The sequence below is a fragment of the Camponotus vicinus genome, unplaced genomic scaffold (genome assembly GCF_025532165.1).
Source record: "Camponotus vicinus isolate PSW18456_S1 unplaced genomic scaffold, iyCamVici1.0 SCAF_2, whole genome shotgun sequence".
Taxonomy (NCBI): domain Eukaryota; kingdom Metazoa; phylum Arthropoda; class Insecta; order Hymenoptera; family Formicidae; genus Camponotus; species Camponotus vicinus.
In genome coordinates, this window is record NW_028141956.1 from 13,551,908 (window position 1) to 13,570,253 (window position 18,346).

The window sequence follows — 18,346 nt, forward strand, 5'->3', positions numbered from 1 at the left end:
ATGGACATGTATGTAAAAAATCGATATACTTACAAAATGAAAAATATAAATATTCTTCGAAAATTTAAGCATAACGATTAATCTTGATTACCACAAGGTAAAATCAAAATAAATATATGAGTGCACGTATATATATATAGAATATAAAACTATTAAAAGTTTTAAAAATTAAATATATAAACCAAGAATTCATGCATGTCCTTCATTTTTTGAACTACACGTTTTACTATAAAAAGAAATAAAACAGTACCATTAAAAAGCTTAACGATATCACCAAATCATAATTTTGGCTTTTTATTGACTTGTTGTTATGATGAGTGTTATTTTATCAGCATCAATTTTTTTTGACATTTACGAGAATAGATTCTACAAAAATAGTTCTTTGGTCTTGAAGATTAAAATAAAAATAAATTGTAACGAACCCAATCATTACAGACCAATGATATTAATGTATTTTTCCATCCGCAATCAGTGTTCGCTCTTATCGAACATCTGATTATAAAATTATCGTAAAAATTAAATACGTTTTTTCCAAGTATAAATTCGACGTGTCAAAAGATTGATGATGTGTGGAAAAAATTTCGTCTTTTGGTGTTGTGTGCTTCTTTTTCTCATCGCTTTGTCAAAATCTCAACAAAATTTCGCAAGCAACGAAAAGAAATGGGATAATTTGACGGTACAATATGAAATAGACGCGAACTCTACGACAAACTATATGGACGAAATGAAAACACTGCGATATAATTTGTACAAAAAATCTACTAATATGCAAAACGACAAGTATTACACTAATTCCAGCAATAGTCACGAAGGTGATAGCACGGTACAGTATGAATTCGGAACGCATTCCATAAAAAATCATGAAAATGATCACATGTTGGTGGAACTTACAAATTCAGCAAAAAGCGACAGTAAGAAAAATTCTACGTCACATGAAATCTATAGAGAGTTAATGAAAAACAAAAGCAATAATGATTCCACATCGTATGAGTTATATAAAACTTTTAATGGAACAAACAAAAAATATAACATTGTTCCATACGAAATGTGTAACAATATTACTTGCATTCCGCTTTGCTGTCCTTTCGGCGATCGTCTGATTGACGACAAATGTATTATTGGAAAAAAAGAAATTCTTTCTTTATTTCCGAACGTATACGAAGACTTGAATGGTTCATTGCAAAATGGAAGTAAGAGAGTGAACGAACTTTTTCACCTTACTATTCACGATCCGTGCCAACAGGATCAACACTATTTGCTTGATTCTGACTATGAAGACCTTTCAAAATATAATTATATGTTTTTCACTAATGGTTCTTTGTATCTTCCTTATAACCATACATTCATAGAATCAACATCTTACTGTCTGGCCATTATGCATAGAAATAAGTTTGATGTGATTATCTGTTCGGAAACTATAAACTATCAAAGAAATAAAAAAAGCAGAAGACGCGCAAGAAAACGAATTCGTTTTATTAAAACTCCACCACTGTTAGTACTATTGCTAAGATTAATGCGAATAGTGTCTGTACTGCTTTTACTGGGAATATTTCTGGTGTACTCTATACTGCCTGAGCTTCGTAATACACACAGTTTTCTGCTGCGCATATATATTGGTTTGACGATTGCTGGACATATTGTCAGTTTTATGATGAATCTAATTACTCTGAAGACTTTCACCTGTGTTACAATCGGTAGTATACTCAAATCATATGACAATAAAATCAATACAGTATGTACACTTATTAGGATTATTAATATATACATGTTTGACAATCATTATTTTTTAAGGATAACTTTAATGTACACTTTAAAACACGAGGATTAATAGTGAATAAAACTGAAAATCTTTTTTTCAGACTTTTTTGTATAATCACAACTTAGATATTGTCTAAATATTAATTAAAATTTTGGTTTAAACAAATATCTTCTTTTTGTACTATTGTGCAGAATTATTTCTTATATTATAACTCAAAGTATTGTATAATTAATATACAGTACATACTTATTACTAGTTATATTGTTTTGCTATATATTCTCAAAAATTTTAGAATAATTTATTTCTTTTTATGATATTTGTTAATGATATTTGTTACAAACATAATGATATTTCAATCATGTTAAAATGATCTCACAATTTAAATATTGTTTATTTCTATGTTCCAGGCTTCATCATATATTACTGTCGTATGTCGAGTTATTTTTGGTTATCTGTAATGAGTTTCGACATGTGGCGGGCATTCAAGTAAATTATCAAGTATATAATTTTATCTAGCATAATAGCATAAATTAATCTTTATATAATTAATATATATTATATAATATATATAACATAACACGTGTTACAATATTTATTTGGTAAAAATCACATCCAAGATAGGCAAAGCATAACTATATATATCTTCCTCTTTCTTTTCCGCTCTTATTTTCTCTCTTATTATTTCTCCACTATCACTCGATCTTTCTATCTTTTCTCTCATCCTTTTCTCTTTTTCAATCTTTTATCCGATCCTTCTTCTCTTTATCTTCATCGAAATAAGAAAGATACTTATATTTTATTATATAAAATATTATATGAAAATGTATAAATATATTATGAAATGTGTAAAACTTTAAATTATATTTATAAAAGTACATAAAATTAAAGACAGAAAAATAATACGACATCTTGGATGGAAAAAAAAATTTTTTGTCAGTTTGTATTGTTTAATAATATAAATTATATAGCTTAAAATATGATAAATTTAGTACACAGAATGAGTAAGTTGCATTTCTATTATATAAAATAAATATAATTTTTTTGTTCGAGATTTCTATTAGATCTTGTTTATTTAAAATAGAATATTTATTTTATAAACTAGCGTTTAATTTTTGAAAGCAAGATAACATAATGTTATATTAACATACTGAATTGTTTACAAAATTTTATATTATTATCAAATATTTATAACATTATATTGTAAATTATACATGTTAATTTGTCCTTCTGTGATGTTATAACATAAGTAAATGTTTTTAATTGGGATTATATGTATATAAGCGAGAATCCCGGTCAAAAAATAATTTGTTTCATTAATGTGCATTTGCATCGCGGTTTTTTCTATATTTTATTACTGACTAAATGTAAAGTGTAAATAATACTTTGCAGAAAACTTCATTTGTTGCAAAGAAATAAGAAACAAGAAGAAAAAAATAAACTGATCATGTATTCTATTTACGCGTGTGGCTGCCCTCTTATTCTCGCAATTTTTTGTGGCATCATGAATTTTGTTCCCAACATACCGGAAAAATTACAACCAAAATTTCATAAGAAGTGTTGGTTTGTTCGTAAGTGAACGCTACACTAGCTTGATTATAATATATTGTCACAAATCTGAGAATTCATATTAAGAGTAAAATATGTTTCATATACTTGCAAAATACAATATAAACATTTTAACTTTTATTTCAGATGACACAGCAGCTCTGTTATATTTTAATGTGCCTGAAAGTATCTGTATTATCAGTAGTATTTGTTTATCCATCTCTACGGCATTGAAGATCTATCGTTACAAGAAGGACACAACTTATCATTTGAAAAATTCAGAGAGCCGATGTTTTAACGAGGATAAGAAATGGTCTGTGTTCAATATTCTTCCATTGATACATAACAATTTATTTTGTTAATTTGTATATATTTTATTAATATGTATATGCTATTATATTTATTTATATACAGTTACCTAGCATCGCAAAATTCGTTATTTTAAATTCTCTGCCATTTCAATCGTGCGCGCGTTTTTTTTTTAAAACTGCAATATTCGAAAAAAAAATACAAAATAATTGCGAGAATATCAAGTCAAAATTAAAGCATCTATTTTATAAGAATACAAAAAATTACATTTTTTAACATTTATTCAAAAAAAAAAATTTTATTCTCTCTAAATATGATTTTTTTCTCATTATTTTCTTTACATTAAATTAAATTAAATTTGATTATTATTTAATTAAATTTAATTGTTATATAGAATATAATAATAATCGTATCATCTCTCGTGTAGAGATATAGCTAGTTAAATTGAGTAGAAAAATTCTCTCACCCGTTCACCGTTTTGTGATCTTTGTAATAATTAAGGAAAAATTAATTTAAAAAAATTGACCAATCCTCGTCAGTATAAATATGTGGCGAAAAAAGGCATTCTGTTATGAGGTTACTAGACGCAACACATAATAGAGTGCTTGATTATTAATTACAATGCTTCATGCATGCCATTAGCACGCGTAACATTGAGCTATTTCTTCTCATCGCTTACTTATATTTATATGCATTAGCCGATAGTTTCTCATTAATTATTACGAAAATAACAAAATAGTAGAGAACTTTCCTATTCATTTTAACTCGCTTTATCTGCACACGAGAGGTTATTACTGGAAACTTCGTAGTACGTATATATTATATAAGTAAAAAAGTATATATTATATAAGTAAAAATTTAAATAAAAATATAATTTTTTTAAAAATCTTAAAACTAATTTATGTAGATATATCTATAAAGTATTAAATATTCATTTTTGTTCAGTTGTTAATTCAAATGTATTTGTTTATAACATAATCTTCGTAGTTTTCATGTTCATAGCTTTCATGTTCATAGTTTTTTGAATTATAATCGAAACATATTAATTTACATATTAATTTATAGGTTCAAGCTATACCTGAAGTTATTTATCATGACGTTTATTATAATGGGAATAAAATGGTGTATAAAGATACTATATAAGTTCGATAAATTAATATTTCAATATAAACAATATAAAGCAAATTTCAAGATATATTTATTTTTTATCTATTTGACGGATGTCTTACTAAGCCTTAGTATCTTCATTACATTCGTGTGTAAGAAGACAATTAAGCAGCTGCTATTGAAACGATTCGCAGAAATGCGATTTGCTTCCAGAAACTCGACATGAAGCGAACGCAACATTTTCGAAAACCTGCACAACCATATCAGAAAATATACCCATGGAGAAATTAAGTTCTTCTGGAGAAGAAACGAATGTTAATGAGATACATTCGACAGAATTGACCGTGACTAAACTCTAATGTTGCAAAAAAAAGTTTTACCGCAGATCAGAAATCGGATGTTAGTCAGCAATCAATTAAGGAATATATGATTTTGTAGTCTAGGATTAACTTTATATTATTGTATATTGAACTTTTGTCTTAATTTTTAGTAAGTTTATTGTTAATTCAGACTTGCTCGTAGGAAATGCTACCTTTCTTTCGATTTATTTAGTAATTTACAAATTTATTTATAAGTTTTTTTTAATATTCTTTATAATCTAAAAAATATTATATGTAAATTTTTAGTTTATTATGAGCATTAGTCATATAATCGATTTCTGTTGATTTATAATTTATTTATTTTATTCGCACTCTAACAATAAGACTCTCCCATGGAACTTGTATGCAACTATCTTGACTATTGTTATATTACATATAAATATAAACTATTATTATTGTATTAAATGTTATAATAAAAAATCTTGTAAATAAAGCATTTATGTTAATGTCTTAGTAATTATTTTTAAAATTATCATCATATCATGTTATTTAATTTTACGTTCGGTATTTATTTTCATACTTATAATCATAGAGAGTCATTTAAAATTAACTATATATTAACGTGTGTTGATCTTTTGTTTTAATTTTGAATAGACTTATTGTTAGCTTACACTTGCCAATCTCTAGGCAGGCAAACCGTCGCAGATAGAATTTATTTGAGGATCTTTAATTCTGCAATGCATAAAAAAAATTTTTATAATAAAGATCAGCAGTTAAATAACAGTTAACTGTAATGTAGTAACTTAATTCTTTAATAAAAGATTAATTTTATATTGTCGTCCATTAATGGCTTTGTTTACGAGAGACACAAATAATGAATTTCAGATTTTTAAGTAGTAAAGGATATTAGCTTCTAGTATCATGAAATAAGAATCTAGAAATCTTGATTACTTAGTTAATCGCGTCTCTTGATTCTATCTCTAATTATATTAAAAATATAACCGCTTATAATTCGAAGTTAAAAATCAGTATTAAAATCTTAATTACTTAATTTATTAAATCTCTTGATAATTCTGTCTTCTGAAAATGTAGCAGCTCTCAATTAAAATATTACAATCTTAATTACTTTGTTAGTTTATGTCCCTTGATAATTCTCTCGAAAATGTAATAGCTCTTAATTAGAATATATAATTTATTCTGTCGCTACATTAATCAAATTATTTGCTGCGCCTGACTTGTAATTATGTAACTTGATACGAGACACCATTAGTCAAATTGTTTAATTAGAATTAAAGCTTATTGAGGAAACTTTTATTTTAAACCGTCGCTCGTACAGATTTACAGGTAAATTACAGTTACAACGTTGTCGGGTGATTCGTTATCTCAATAGTAATCTTGCCTCATGGCTGATGTGAGTATGTTACTTGCGCTTTCATCTCTCATATATCTTGGGAAGAGACATCGTGACTAAACTAGATACAGTATTAGCTTGCTCTAGAATCTAGTGAGACAAAAACCGAATATAATATTATATACTTTGATATTACATACTTATACTCACCGATGCTATCCTGACAGTGCAACAGAAATTTTACTTCTGTAAATTCTATGAAAAATCATGATATCGAGGTGAGATTGAACTGACATATTTTACATAAAAATGACATCAGTAATAACTAAAACATGTCATTTTCAAATATGAATTTTTTACAAACTCCACAATTAAGGAAGATGTTGATTCGAAACAGTGAATTGCTTGTGAATTTGATACAAAATCGTGAAAATGACGAATCAAAATGACAATCAAATGCTAATAAAGCTCCATGGCAAAAAAAATTTCATGTATAATTGTATAATTGTCAAATATTCAGTGAAGATAATGTTGTTGTGTGCTTTCTCAAGAAAACTGACGAGTCAATTTAGTTACAATTTAGGTTTATTATAAGTACAATCCGCTTATTTATACAGCAGCGATCGAGAATACAAAACACGTGTTAACAAAGAAAGCGAGGCGAGAGAGTTCTGACGCAATGAGAGGGCGCTAGCTATAACACGCGGGTAAAAAGAGTAACAAACAGTAGTGCGCATACGCAATGTTGCAGTCAACGAAAATGAACATAAAAGCAACAGAAACAAGACGTACATACTAAATATAAATCAAACTAAAAGAGCTAATACAGTTTTCTCTTACAACACTCTCCCTAAAACTGTATTTTTATTACGCAGTTTACAGTTAATTCAGTCCAATCTTTTTACTGAGTTCTCTTAAACGTAACGGTCCTAAGGGATTTGTGAACATATCTGCTACTTGATTATTTGTATCGATATATTCTAAAATAATCTTCTTTTCTAATACCAATTCTCGAATATAGTGGTATCTCACTGCGATATGTTTAGTGCGCTTATGTTGTTCAGGATTGTTAGCTAGACGAATCGCAGCTTCATTATCCATAAGAAGGCGGACTTGAATTCCAGGTTTGAATTCATTAATGATATTACATAACCATACTAATTCTTTGGCAGCAGTGGATGCCGCCACATATTCTGCCTCGGTTGTCGATAAAGCTACACAGCTCTGACGCTGACTACTCCAAGTAATAGCTCCATTTCCTAAGGTTGACGACTGCCCGGCCACGCAGTTAGAACGCATGCATGAAAGTGAGCGGGCGCATGCATGGGGTGAGCGAGCACATGTGAGAGAGTAGCGTGGCGTCGGTCCGGCCGCACAGTTTAAGTGTATCTTTATCAAATAAAATATTCTCATTAAGTCCGAGTACATAACTATTGTCACACGGCACCTTACATTTATGTACATATTTCATCAAGAGAAAGAGAGAGAGAGAGAGAGAGAGAGAGAGAGAGAGAGAGAGAGAGAAAGAGAGAGCATATTCACATTAATATGTATATACTTCGCGAAATTACGAAAATAAATGTCATAATGTAGAAACGTGTCTTTGCACTAAAACATCCAATTTGGAAGCACACGCTAAATGTGATAACGCGCATTGGATCGATACCGGCATTCGGAGCTTCCTTAATTCGTCTGTGACTATGCTTCGCGGAATCTATTAAAGATTTTAATTACGCAATTCTAATTACAGATTTTGTGAAAAAGATAATTCAGCTGTACGAAACTATGCTGGTATACAACGGATTAATGTTGGTGGGTCCGACAGGTTCCGGGAAAACCAAGGTAAGTACCAAATAATCTGCGAGATAAACATTTTCGTGTTATCCTAGTAGATCTTTAGATGAGCTTCCTTCTTTAAATTTCTATGCTGCATTATCGATAATATTTTAATCGTCATATTTCTGTGTGCTTGAAAAAGCTTTATCGAGTGATATTCAAACGAGCAATATTAATCTATATCGCGATGTTAGTTTGATCTGATTAAATAATTTCATCATTTCAAAGTAATTCACGAAGATTTATAAATAAAAAAATTTTTTTAAAAGTCTCTAAAAGAAGGATTTCCTCACACTTAATCATAGTAATTCGATTACAAATTACTTATGTGGATATTGTAAGAGATGTTTAAAATTTTACTGAAATCTAACAAAAGATTTAAGCTTTTTATATTATCCCAAATAGATTTTCTTGGAGTACTTTCTTAAGTTTTCTTACAGAAATCTTACAAATATTGTTTGTTATATTTACAAAATATTGAGGTAATTGAGATTCAAATTTAGCTTAAAAGTTAGCTAAAAGTAATTTTGTTGTTTCCAAATAGTATCATATAATTTTAATTATTTCGTGCATTTTACATAATAGCAATAAAGATGTAACAGAAAATTTATAAGAAAGATAGAAAGAGATGTTTACAAAAATTATGTTATTGTAGGATACATATATTGTAGATATATTGTTCTCTCTCTCGCATAAGACGTAATTATATTTCAGTACAAAAATAAACAATTTTTTTTACAAAATATTGTGACAAAAATGAATAGAACATAAAAAGTTTATATTCTCTTCGGATCCGTTTGAGATATTTTAATAAAAATAATTTTTCTTATACACACACACATATATATTGAATAATTATTTCTCTTATATATATGTATAATAAATAAATAAGACATAAATTCTCTCTCTTGCAAGTCATATAAAATCTATATCATCACAATTCTATAAAGATGCTTGCATCATGATTAGGAAATCAAATCATATTCTTGCTTTGCTATCTACTTATTTTAATTAGAAGTTTTGTAATTTTAAATTTTATCCATATGTGAGAAATGTGATAATTTTTCTTATTATTTTATATATTTTAACTGTAAAATCAATTACTCGATTATTATATATGTTGCAAAATATCGAAGGACTTTATTAATAGTAACTGATGATGTATATCCAATCTCGCAATATGGATTCTGATCAATCCAGAATTGATCATACAAATCAAGTGGAGATGGAGAAATAAACGAACTGTTTTAATAAGATTAATATGCTTGACTATACATACGACACATATACGCAACATACATATATTGTTTTCATATATGTATATATTTCTACAAAACATATGTCCAAAGCGTATATATAAAAGGGCATATATATATAAAAGATGAAGCTAACAAAAGCTACATATATTTATTCTACTGCCATGAGAAAATATCTGTGTGTGTGATGCTTATATATTGCGTAAAAAAAAATATATTCTCATCTTTTATAGAAAGTAAAAAAAGTGACACATATACACCAATAGTTTGTCTTTCCAAAACAGGACATGATATAAATAAATTTTTAATGTTTGAAGTAGAATAAAATTATTCTCAAGTTTTTTTCAAAAAACAATATTAATTTATTTACATAACATATAAATAATTATATTATAGAGATACAATATATATAAATATATATAAATGCTACATAATATAAATGTAATACATATTTAAACGTCTGTCATGTTCATTTAAATTAATATAGAATAAGCGCATGTAAATAAAGTTCAAATTGTAAACTTAACATATCATTTTACGATTAATACAGTGGATAAAAATATACAATATTTCGTACATTGATTTAATTCAACATGTAAGATTCATTATATAGAAACAATTATTATTTACATACCAACTTTCTAGTCAGTTTAAATAAATGAAATAATATGTTTACACACAGATATAACTGACATAATCGCATACAATAAACTACATAGCCACACTACAAGTAAAGGTACCCAACTGTCACTCACGGATTCTAATGAAATTTTGTACACTTGTAAAATTATGCAAAATAATACACACGTATTTTTTTTATCTGCGGAGAAGCGATTTTAAGGGCAGAAACAACCCCTTGTATACAGGGTGGGCCATTTTAATCGACACACGCAAATATCTCGTAAAGTAAGCAAGATGGAAAAAAATGTTTCATACAAAAGTTGTAAGGTTCAGAGAGGGACACCTGACGGTAACCCTGACCCTGACCTTGGAGTCTAATTTAGGGGTCATTTGAAGGTCAACTTGATTTTTTTAAATGGAACCACCTTGTCCTGATGCCTTGTCCTGACCTTGGCGACGCCATCCAAGGTCAAACTCATGGCGCCAGTAAATAGATCTTTTTACACCCTACAACTTTTATCTGAAACAATTTTTTATGAAACTTAAATTTTTTATATATACAAGGGGTTGTTTCTGCCCTTAAAATCGCTTCTCCGCAGATAAAAAAAACACGTGTCTATTATTTTGCACAGTTTTACAAGTGTACAAAGTTTCATTAGAATCCGTGAGTGACAGTTGGGTCTTTACTTGTTAGTGAGACTCTCTTTACTTAGTAATTTAAGCAAAGAGTAAAATAAAGTTATACATACATACATATATACATACGTACACACACACACACACAGACACACACACACACACACACACACACACGTATACGTATATGTATGTATATTATGTATGTATGTATGTATGTATGTATGTATGTATGTATGTATGTATGTATGTATGTAGGTATGTAGGTATGTAGGTGTGTAGGTATGTGTGTGTGTGTGTGTGTGTGTGTACACACACACACACACACACACACACACACACACACACATACATCATACATACATACATACATACATACATACATACATACATAAATACATATATATTGCGTATGTACACACACGTACATACACAATACGTGTGTGTAAATAATTTACATATATATATATGTCCGTGTGTGTATTATGTATATGTACATATTGTATATATATTTTATAAAAAAATGTTACTTTATCTTAAACCGTTCTTTTTTTCATAATAATAATAAATTTAAATGTGATAGATACGAAAAAGGAGCGCTGCTGAGACGTATTTTTATAAAAAAATATAGAAATTTATAGAACAACTGTAGATATATTTATACATTTACTTTCTCATATTCTTCTCTTGTCGGGTATGAAATTATTTATTGATATGTCTGATTTGACATACATGGGATGACTTCGTGACTTTTAAAGTCAATTTCTTAATATCGATGATATAATTTTACAGTAGAGAATCATCTTGCGATTTTTAGAATTATTTTTATTGGATCTTTATTATATTCGACAATTTTAACGTTAGATATGTTCCTATAAATAAAAATAATTTATATAACATTGTCAAGTTAATAACAATATATATTGCCTAATGCATATAAACATAAATATTTATAAAAATTTACTAAAAATGCGTTCAGATATCACAAGGAATAACAAGTAGTACTTTTATGAAAATGCGCGATGTGCGAAACATTTAATGTATAAACAATTTAATAAAATTAAATACCTAATACTAATTCATATATAACGTTACAATCATCGTTAATCGATTAATCATCATTTTTACAATCTACTGCCGCATACGCTTTTCTATTATGTTTCAAATTATATTGTCAAATTATTTTATCAAAAAACATTTTGGTATATAATTAATTCAATAATGATGAATTTGATCAAAGCAAAATTTGTTATTCCACGTATATAAGATATGTCATTTTATTATATTTTTAATAGTTGACATGTATACGAATTCACGCAGTATGCAGAAAGAAAAATATATATAAAAAAATATATATGTATGTGATCAGATTTACGCATGCACATCGATGTTATCAGTGAAAAATATTATAACTTTTTCATAGAAATGCTTTATGATAATCTTTTGTTCGGAAAAGTGAGCATATCAAATAAAAAATCTTTTTCATAGAAATGCTTTATATAATCTTTTGTTCGGAAAAGTGAGCATATCAAATAAAAAATCAAGACAAAAAATATATTTATATATGTCTATATATCTCAATTTATAAACATAATTTCGTAATCTACTTTAATCATATCATAATTTTACCTTCGATAAGAAGACTTCCTCTCTAGATGTAATATAATATTTTAATATATTTTATTTAATTTTTTTTTCATATAAACGATTAAAAATAAGAAAGTTGTTTTGCATTAACATATTTGTTATATAATTGATTGTTATATGAATTTGATAAGACGTTTGCAAAAATACTTCAACAAATTATTATTAATATTCATAACATATTGATAACGTGTGTATAGGATTATTTGACACAAATAAATATTTTATATACATGAGCTAAGTAATTTTGTATTATACATACAAGAATCTCGCGTATTTTATGTGAAGCCATTGCGAGATTCTATTCATACTGCATGGATTCAAGATCGTAAAAGAATATTTGTAAAACACAGCTTTATCTGAGATTTATATGAAATTGCGTAATTCCAAAGAGATATCTTTTCCATGCAAAAATGCCGAAAAATTTTTTTTTCAGTGATTTCCCCAGACGAGTTCTCGCTCAATCGATCTCTACTTTAATTGCGCAAAAAAACAAAAAAGAAACGCGAGAGAGAAATGTAGCAGCTCAATTCTTTTTGTAAGTTTTACATAAAACGTACAACTTATGTATGTATTCCTCATTTTTTTCTCGATAAAAGATCAATGTTTTTAACATTTGACTAATATATATATATATATATATATATATATATATATATATATCTTTTTTATAGTTTAAACTTTAATTTGTTTTTATTGTAGTAAATTAACATATTAAATTTTATTTTAATTTGTTTAATTAAAACAAATTTTTTTCAATCAAATATTAGAAAAAATATACAAAACCGTTTTTAAATCACTTGTTTCTCTTTAATATCTATAAAATTTTTTTGGAAAAATTAAGGAAAATAATTTACATTTCTAAAAACTATAACCCATAATGCTATTGTCAAGTTAGTAAAATTGAACTAAAATATAATTGAATATTAATTTAAAATAAATTCCGATTTTATTTAAAAAAGACAGTGTTTGTAAAAAAAAATTTGTAATCTTTATATAATAAATCTGTTGCATAAATATGTGTAACAGAACATTACAAATTTTATTTATTTTTCATTTTAAAATTTTATTTTTGGATTCTCTTGCAATGTTACTATATAAAATTTGTCATAATCTTTCAAATGTATATTTGACAACTTGTTCAAATCAACATTTTTCCAAACGTTAACTTTAAAACTTTTATTTTATATCTCTTTTAAAATAGATCTTAGCTTTCTATTGACGTATGATTTAATAAAAACCTCTTAATAACCACTTCTTTTATTTTGGTACAAAACTTTGAATTGGTAGATACAATCTAATAATCTATAATAGATTTAAGAGAGGAAATTTATAGAATTGATAAAAAGAAAAGAAAAGTTTTTATAAAAAGTTTGGAAAAATTATTGAGAAAAATATTATAATTGCTAAAAATTTTTACGAGATCAACTTTGCGATCTCGTGCTGTCATATGACACATTATGAAGAATATCTTCCAATAAACGCCTCTGACTTTTTTCAATTCTCGAAGTAAATCCAAGTTTTATAATATTGCGCCAAATTTCGCACAAAAAAAGTTTAATCGATATAACACATACACACAATATGATAGAATATAAGAATAGATTAAATATAATACAATATAACACATTTTGCTGTCCTATTCGCACACACACATCAAATTTTTACTTTACGTAATTGATAAAAACCCAAACATTTACAGTTTAAATTAAATACTAAAAATATGTAATAGAAAAAATTAAAAAATTTTATATATAGTTTATTTTATTATTCTAAGAGATTATAAGATAAAATTAAACGTAATATCTCTCCATATATATATATATATATATATATATATATATATATATATATATAATATATATAATATATATAATATATATAATATATAATATATATAATATATATAATATATGTATATAATATATAATATATATAATATATATAATATATATAATATATAATACATCCTTATATAAAACATTTTTCTCTTTTCATCAAAATTTAGAAAAATATATACAATACTTTTACAAATTAATTAACAATTCAATTTAAAAAAAATTGATGTCACTAGAAAATGTTTACATCTTAAAAAATAAAATACTGTTGACAGCACGCGCACGCAAAAGTTAATCTTAACATATTAAATAAAAATATTTTAATTAAAAATACTGTTGCAGCCAACTTAAATAACATTTTCAACTTGTACATCAAGTAATTTTTCTTTGTTTTATAAAATTAGTACTATATAGTACTATAAGTTCTATAAAATACTGAACTATAAGAAAAGGAAATATGATCAGTTAAACATGGGCGTAATGTTTTATTTGTTTTAAATATGTCTATAAATATGTCTATCTAAAATAAAAGAAACATAAATTATAATTTTATAAACAGCATTTAATTTAACACTCTTCAGTATTTTTTAAAAAGCAAGTTTTTGCTAAAATATATTTTTTTTACTTTATATATCATGTTAATATTTGTTCTTTCTTTACTTTTTTACTTACTTTTTAATAATTTGTTTTGTAAACATTACCTAAACCGAAAAAAACACAAATTTTTTATCACATTTTTACTGAAAAATCGAAATATTTTTTCAAGATAGAAAATTCCGCTTAAAATTAAAATGATTAGTTTTATATTTTTTTTAGTTTTTCGCTGTTTTTTTCTAAAACATGATTCACATTTTACAAAAATATTTTTCAAGAAATTCTCTAAATATCCGATTCAAGCAGCGTGTTTCTAGTTTTATCATAAAAAATATTCTCTAGTATTTTTTTCTATTACAGTTTATATCGTATACATTAGTCTTATCACATCATTCGAGTAATCTTATCATTTACTGCGAGCTGCATTTACTGAGTAGCTTTATCCTTAAGTATTTATTGATTAACGAACCAATACGGATATCCATACTGCGATGAAAAAGTTTAGATATCATAAATATTAAATATTAAAAATATAAATATTAAATATTAAAATTCTTTATTCTTGCATATTTAAAATTTATAACAAATAGTATTTTTATAACAATGATATTTTTTTATAAATAAAATTGTGCGCGCGCTGTGTTTTTTCATTGCATCATTTTCTGCTAATTTTTCTCCAACTAGAAAAATATTATTATTTGTTTTTCAAATGATAAGGAAATTGTGGGTGAATGAAGAATGTAATGTATGTTAAAATTGTACGTTCGAACATAGAAATAAAAGTATTATTTTTTTACGATTTGAAATTGAATTACCCTTATGATAAAAATGAATTTTAAAAATTTATTTATATTTAATGAAAAAATGTGTTAATGTTCGAAAATTATGGCATTTGTTTAATGTAGATAAATTATTATTTTCCTAGCTATGTCTATTTAAATAAAATTAATATTTATGTTAAAGCGCGAACCATTTCTTCGTTATTGATATAAAAATACAAGGTAAATGCAATTTATATGTTATTATATAATTGCATCACAATGGATTTATTTTGATGTCTCTTTCAAAAAAGATTTATTTTATGTTCTCTCAAAAATGTTACTCTCAGAAATATGAATGTAAAATTTCGTTAAAAACTATTACAAAAAAAACTATTACTTTCTTAATTAATGTGTTTATTCAATAATAATTTTATAATTTTGAAAGAGATTTAATAATAGAAATAAGACAAAATCGCATTGCACATCATTCACGGTATATCTAGTGTGTTATTGATTTTATGTCAAATAATGTTATATTGTGTAATGTTGTATTATTATTGAGCATAATATGCTCACAAGCATAAGTCTTATAATTTGAAAATAACTACCAATATTCGTGTGTGTAATTATCAGTAATATTTTCTTACATTAATAATTCATATATATCTATATACATAAATTATATATATACATAAAATTGATTCTAATACATGAATATTTTATGCTTTTACTTTTTTCCTTCTTTTTTTCTATCTTATAGAAAGCTAATTTTTTCTATCTTCTAGAAAAAATCGTCACATAATTTAGAAACAGAATATTGATTATTACTATATGGTAGATGTAGAAATGGCAAATAATATGGTTATAATAAAAATCTCAAAGAAATCAAACTAGAATCAAATTTATCTGCTCTTCATATTGATGTATATACTATTTAATTTGAAAGAAATTCGGATAAGATTTATAACAGGAATGAGAACTTTAAACGTTATAAAAATTTTAAAGCGATTTTGTTGACTTTCTCTTTTTATATCCATATGTAGATAAGAATTTTTGTACACATAGATAAATAGAAATAAATTTCTATAAGTATAACCGCCAAACTTGTGAGAATCTTATTCTTACACAGCAAACGTGAGTTTATATAATTACATGCAGGTTCCTTGTAAGTCCCCGTGGTCCTTCTGCGTCAGTCAAATATCTTGATATCGCTCGGATTTTTGACACGGACGATTTTTCCTAACGAATCTTTTACCAAATAAATCATCTCATCATTGACGTGAAATATAATGTTCGCGTCACGTGTTTTGCGAAACGATGCGTTCTTTCAAGCCCATCTCGCAAACAGGATCATCTTGGATTTGGACCCGCTTACCGCAAAAGCCATCCGAAATCTCAGTTGGAAACAGACACCAGATTAACGATGATCCAATGAGCGTGGACATTTCACGGACTTATTGGTTCCCTAATAGTCACCATACAATCAATGTTCAGTTTGATTTCTGACGGATTTTCGACGAAAATGAAACTCTAACTATATGTACCTCTGTGAATTGCAATGATACAATGTCATGCTCTTCATGATCCTACGTAGTATCTGCTCCAGACAACGGCGAAACGTAATGCCGCACATAGCATACAGCAAGAAATTGATGCTGAAATTCGTGTAGTAGAGCAGCATGAAGAATTGCTGTAGACACAAGAGCGTCTCCGGTATGTTCTTCCTTTCCAAGGTGAAAAAGAACACGCATAAGCGAATTACATAGCTGAAACAGAATAACAACTCGATTCATGACGCAATTTTCGTACAATTTAGATTGTGCCAAGAAATGAATTTTTGTTTCCATCGTACATAAATTCTGATTGATATTTAATTTACAATTTACATCTATTGAAAAGAATCGTTATAAATTTTTTCTGTTAATTGCGAAAAATATCAAAATAAAATAATATTTTGTTATACATAAACAAACATTTACATTTTTATAAATGAAAATATTTGAAGAAAATATTGAAAAATCTAGATAGAAAATCTAGAAAGAAAGAAAAAAATGCAAAGTGTCACATAAAGAAATGCTCACCTCGGTAAATTAAGTAATATAAAGACAACGCTAATGAGTACGAGCATTTTTGTGATGCTTCTTTCTTGATTAAATCTGGTCGATCCGAGATTCCGAGAAGACATAACGTCTGTGAAGTAGAGAATAAATAAATTCCAGTACAATATACTTTTACACTTATGTAGAAACATAGGACTAAGAAAAGTTTATTTCTCATACAATAAGAGCATATTATTTTAAATTTACTAAATATACTGAACTTAATATTGCGATTTTGTAAGAGACATTTATTTTCATCTTTCTCATTACTAGCATTAATAGCATGTTAAGTTTTTATGAAGTTTTATGTTTTTAATAATTCCGGACCCTCTAATAGCAATGCTGCTATAAAAATCGCAAAAGAAATATTAATTATGTTAACTTATCACTGTAAAAACATGATTCTTATTTTACAAAGTATATTTTATGGAGTTCCCTGGATTTAAATCCCATATTAAATAAACTTACATATACAAGGAGCTTCTATTTCAGTCATCTGGCAAGCGTTTCGCGGTGTTGGCGGGACAGATGCAGATTGATGTCGAGAATGATTCTTAGACGAGTGGAAGGACAATTGCTGGGAGGGTGGTCTCCGCGTTCCATTTGCACCCACGAGCGAAACCATGTTTATATAACCAGCACCATTATTACTACTGTTACCACTCTGGAA

The 18,346-nt window shown here is 26.7% G+C and overlaps 2 protein-coding genes across 5 annotated transcripts in view; one reads left to right on the plus strand and one right to left on the minus strand.

The window, feature by feature from the left end:
- The first annotated feature begins 227 nt into the window (after positions 1-227).
- On the plus strand, positions 228-5,425 carry LOC145966313 (G-protein coupled receptor Mth2-like). Of its 3 annotated transcripts, none has more exons than XM_083090323.1 (5): positions 228-1,694; positions 2,167-2,245; positions 3,149-3,327; positions 3,452-3,617; positions 4,679-5,425. In XM_083090323.1, the coding sequence occupies exons 1-5, from the start codon at positions 563-565 to the stop codon at positions 4,944-4,946; spliced, it is 1,824 nt and encodes a 607-aa protein (XP_082946449.1). In that variant the 5' UTR covers positions 228-562; the 3' UTR covers positions 4,947-5,425. The 3 variants fall into 3 exon arrangements, with proteins under 3 accessions (XP_082946449.1, XP_082946451.1, XP_082946452.1); XM_083090325.1 differs by having other exon boundaries at positions 4,915-5,425; XM_083090326.1 differs by having other exon boundaries at positions 4,934-5,425.
- Positions 5,426-7,656: 2,231 nt separating this feature from the next.
- The window catches only part of LOC145966317 (uncharacterized), a 33,989-nt gene continuing 23,299 nt past the window's right edge, over positions 7,657-18,346 (minus strand). The window contains exons 2-5 of one of the 2 annotated variants that reach the window (XM_083090328.1): positions 18,145-18,340; positions 17,659-17,767; positions 17,122-17,343; positions 7,657-7,780 (exon numbers count right to left, since the gene is read on the minus strand). In XM_083090328.1, coding sequence (XP_082946454.1) covers positions 7,771-7,780; positions 17,122-17,343; positions 17,659-17,767; positions 18,145-18,340 — 537 coding nt within the window. In that variant the 3' untranslated portion in view covers positions 7,657-7,770. Of the gene's footprint in view, positions 7,781-16,384; positions 17,043-17,121; positions 17,344-17,658; positions 17,768-18,144; positions 18,341-18,346 lie in introns of those variants that run through there. The other variant, XM_083090327.1, reaches the window with a different exon arrangement.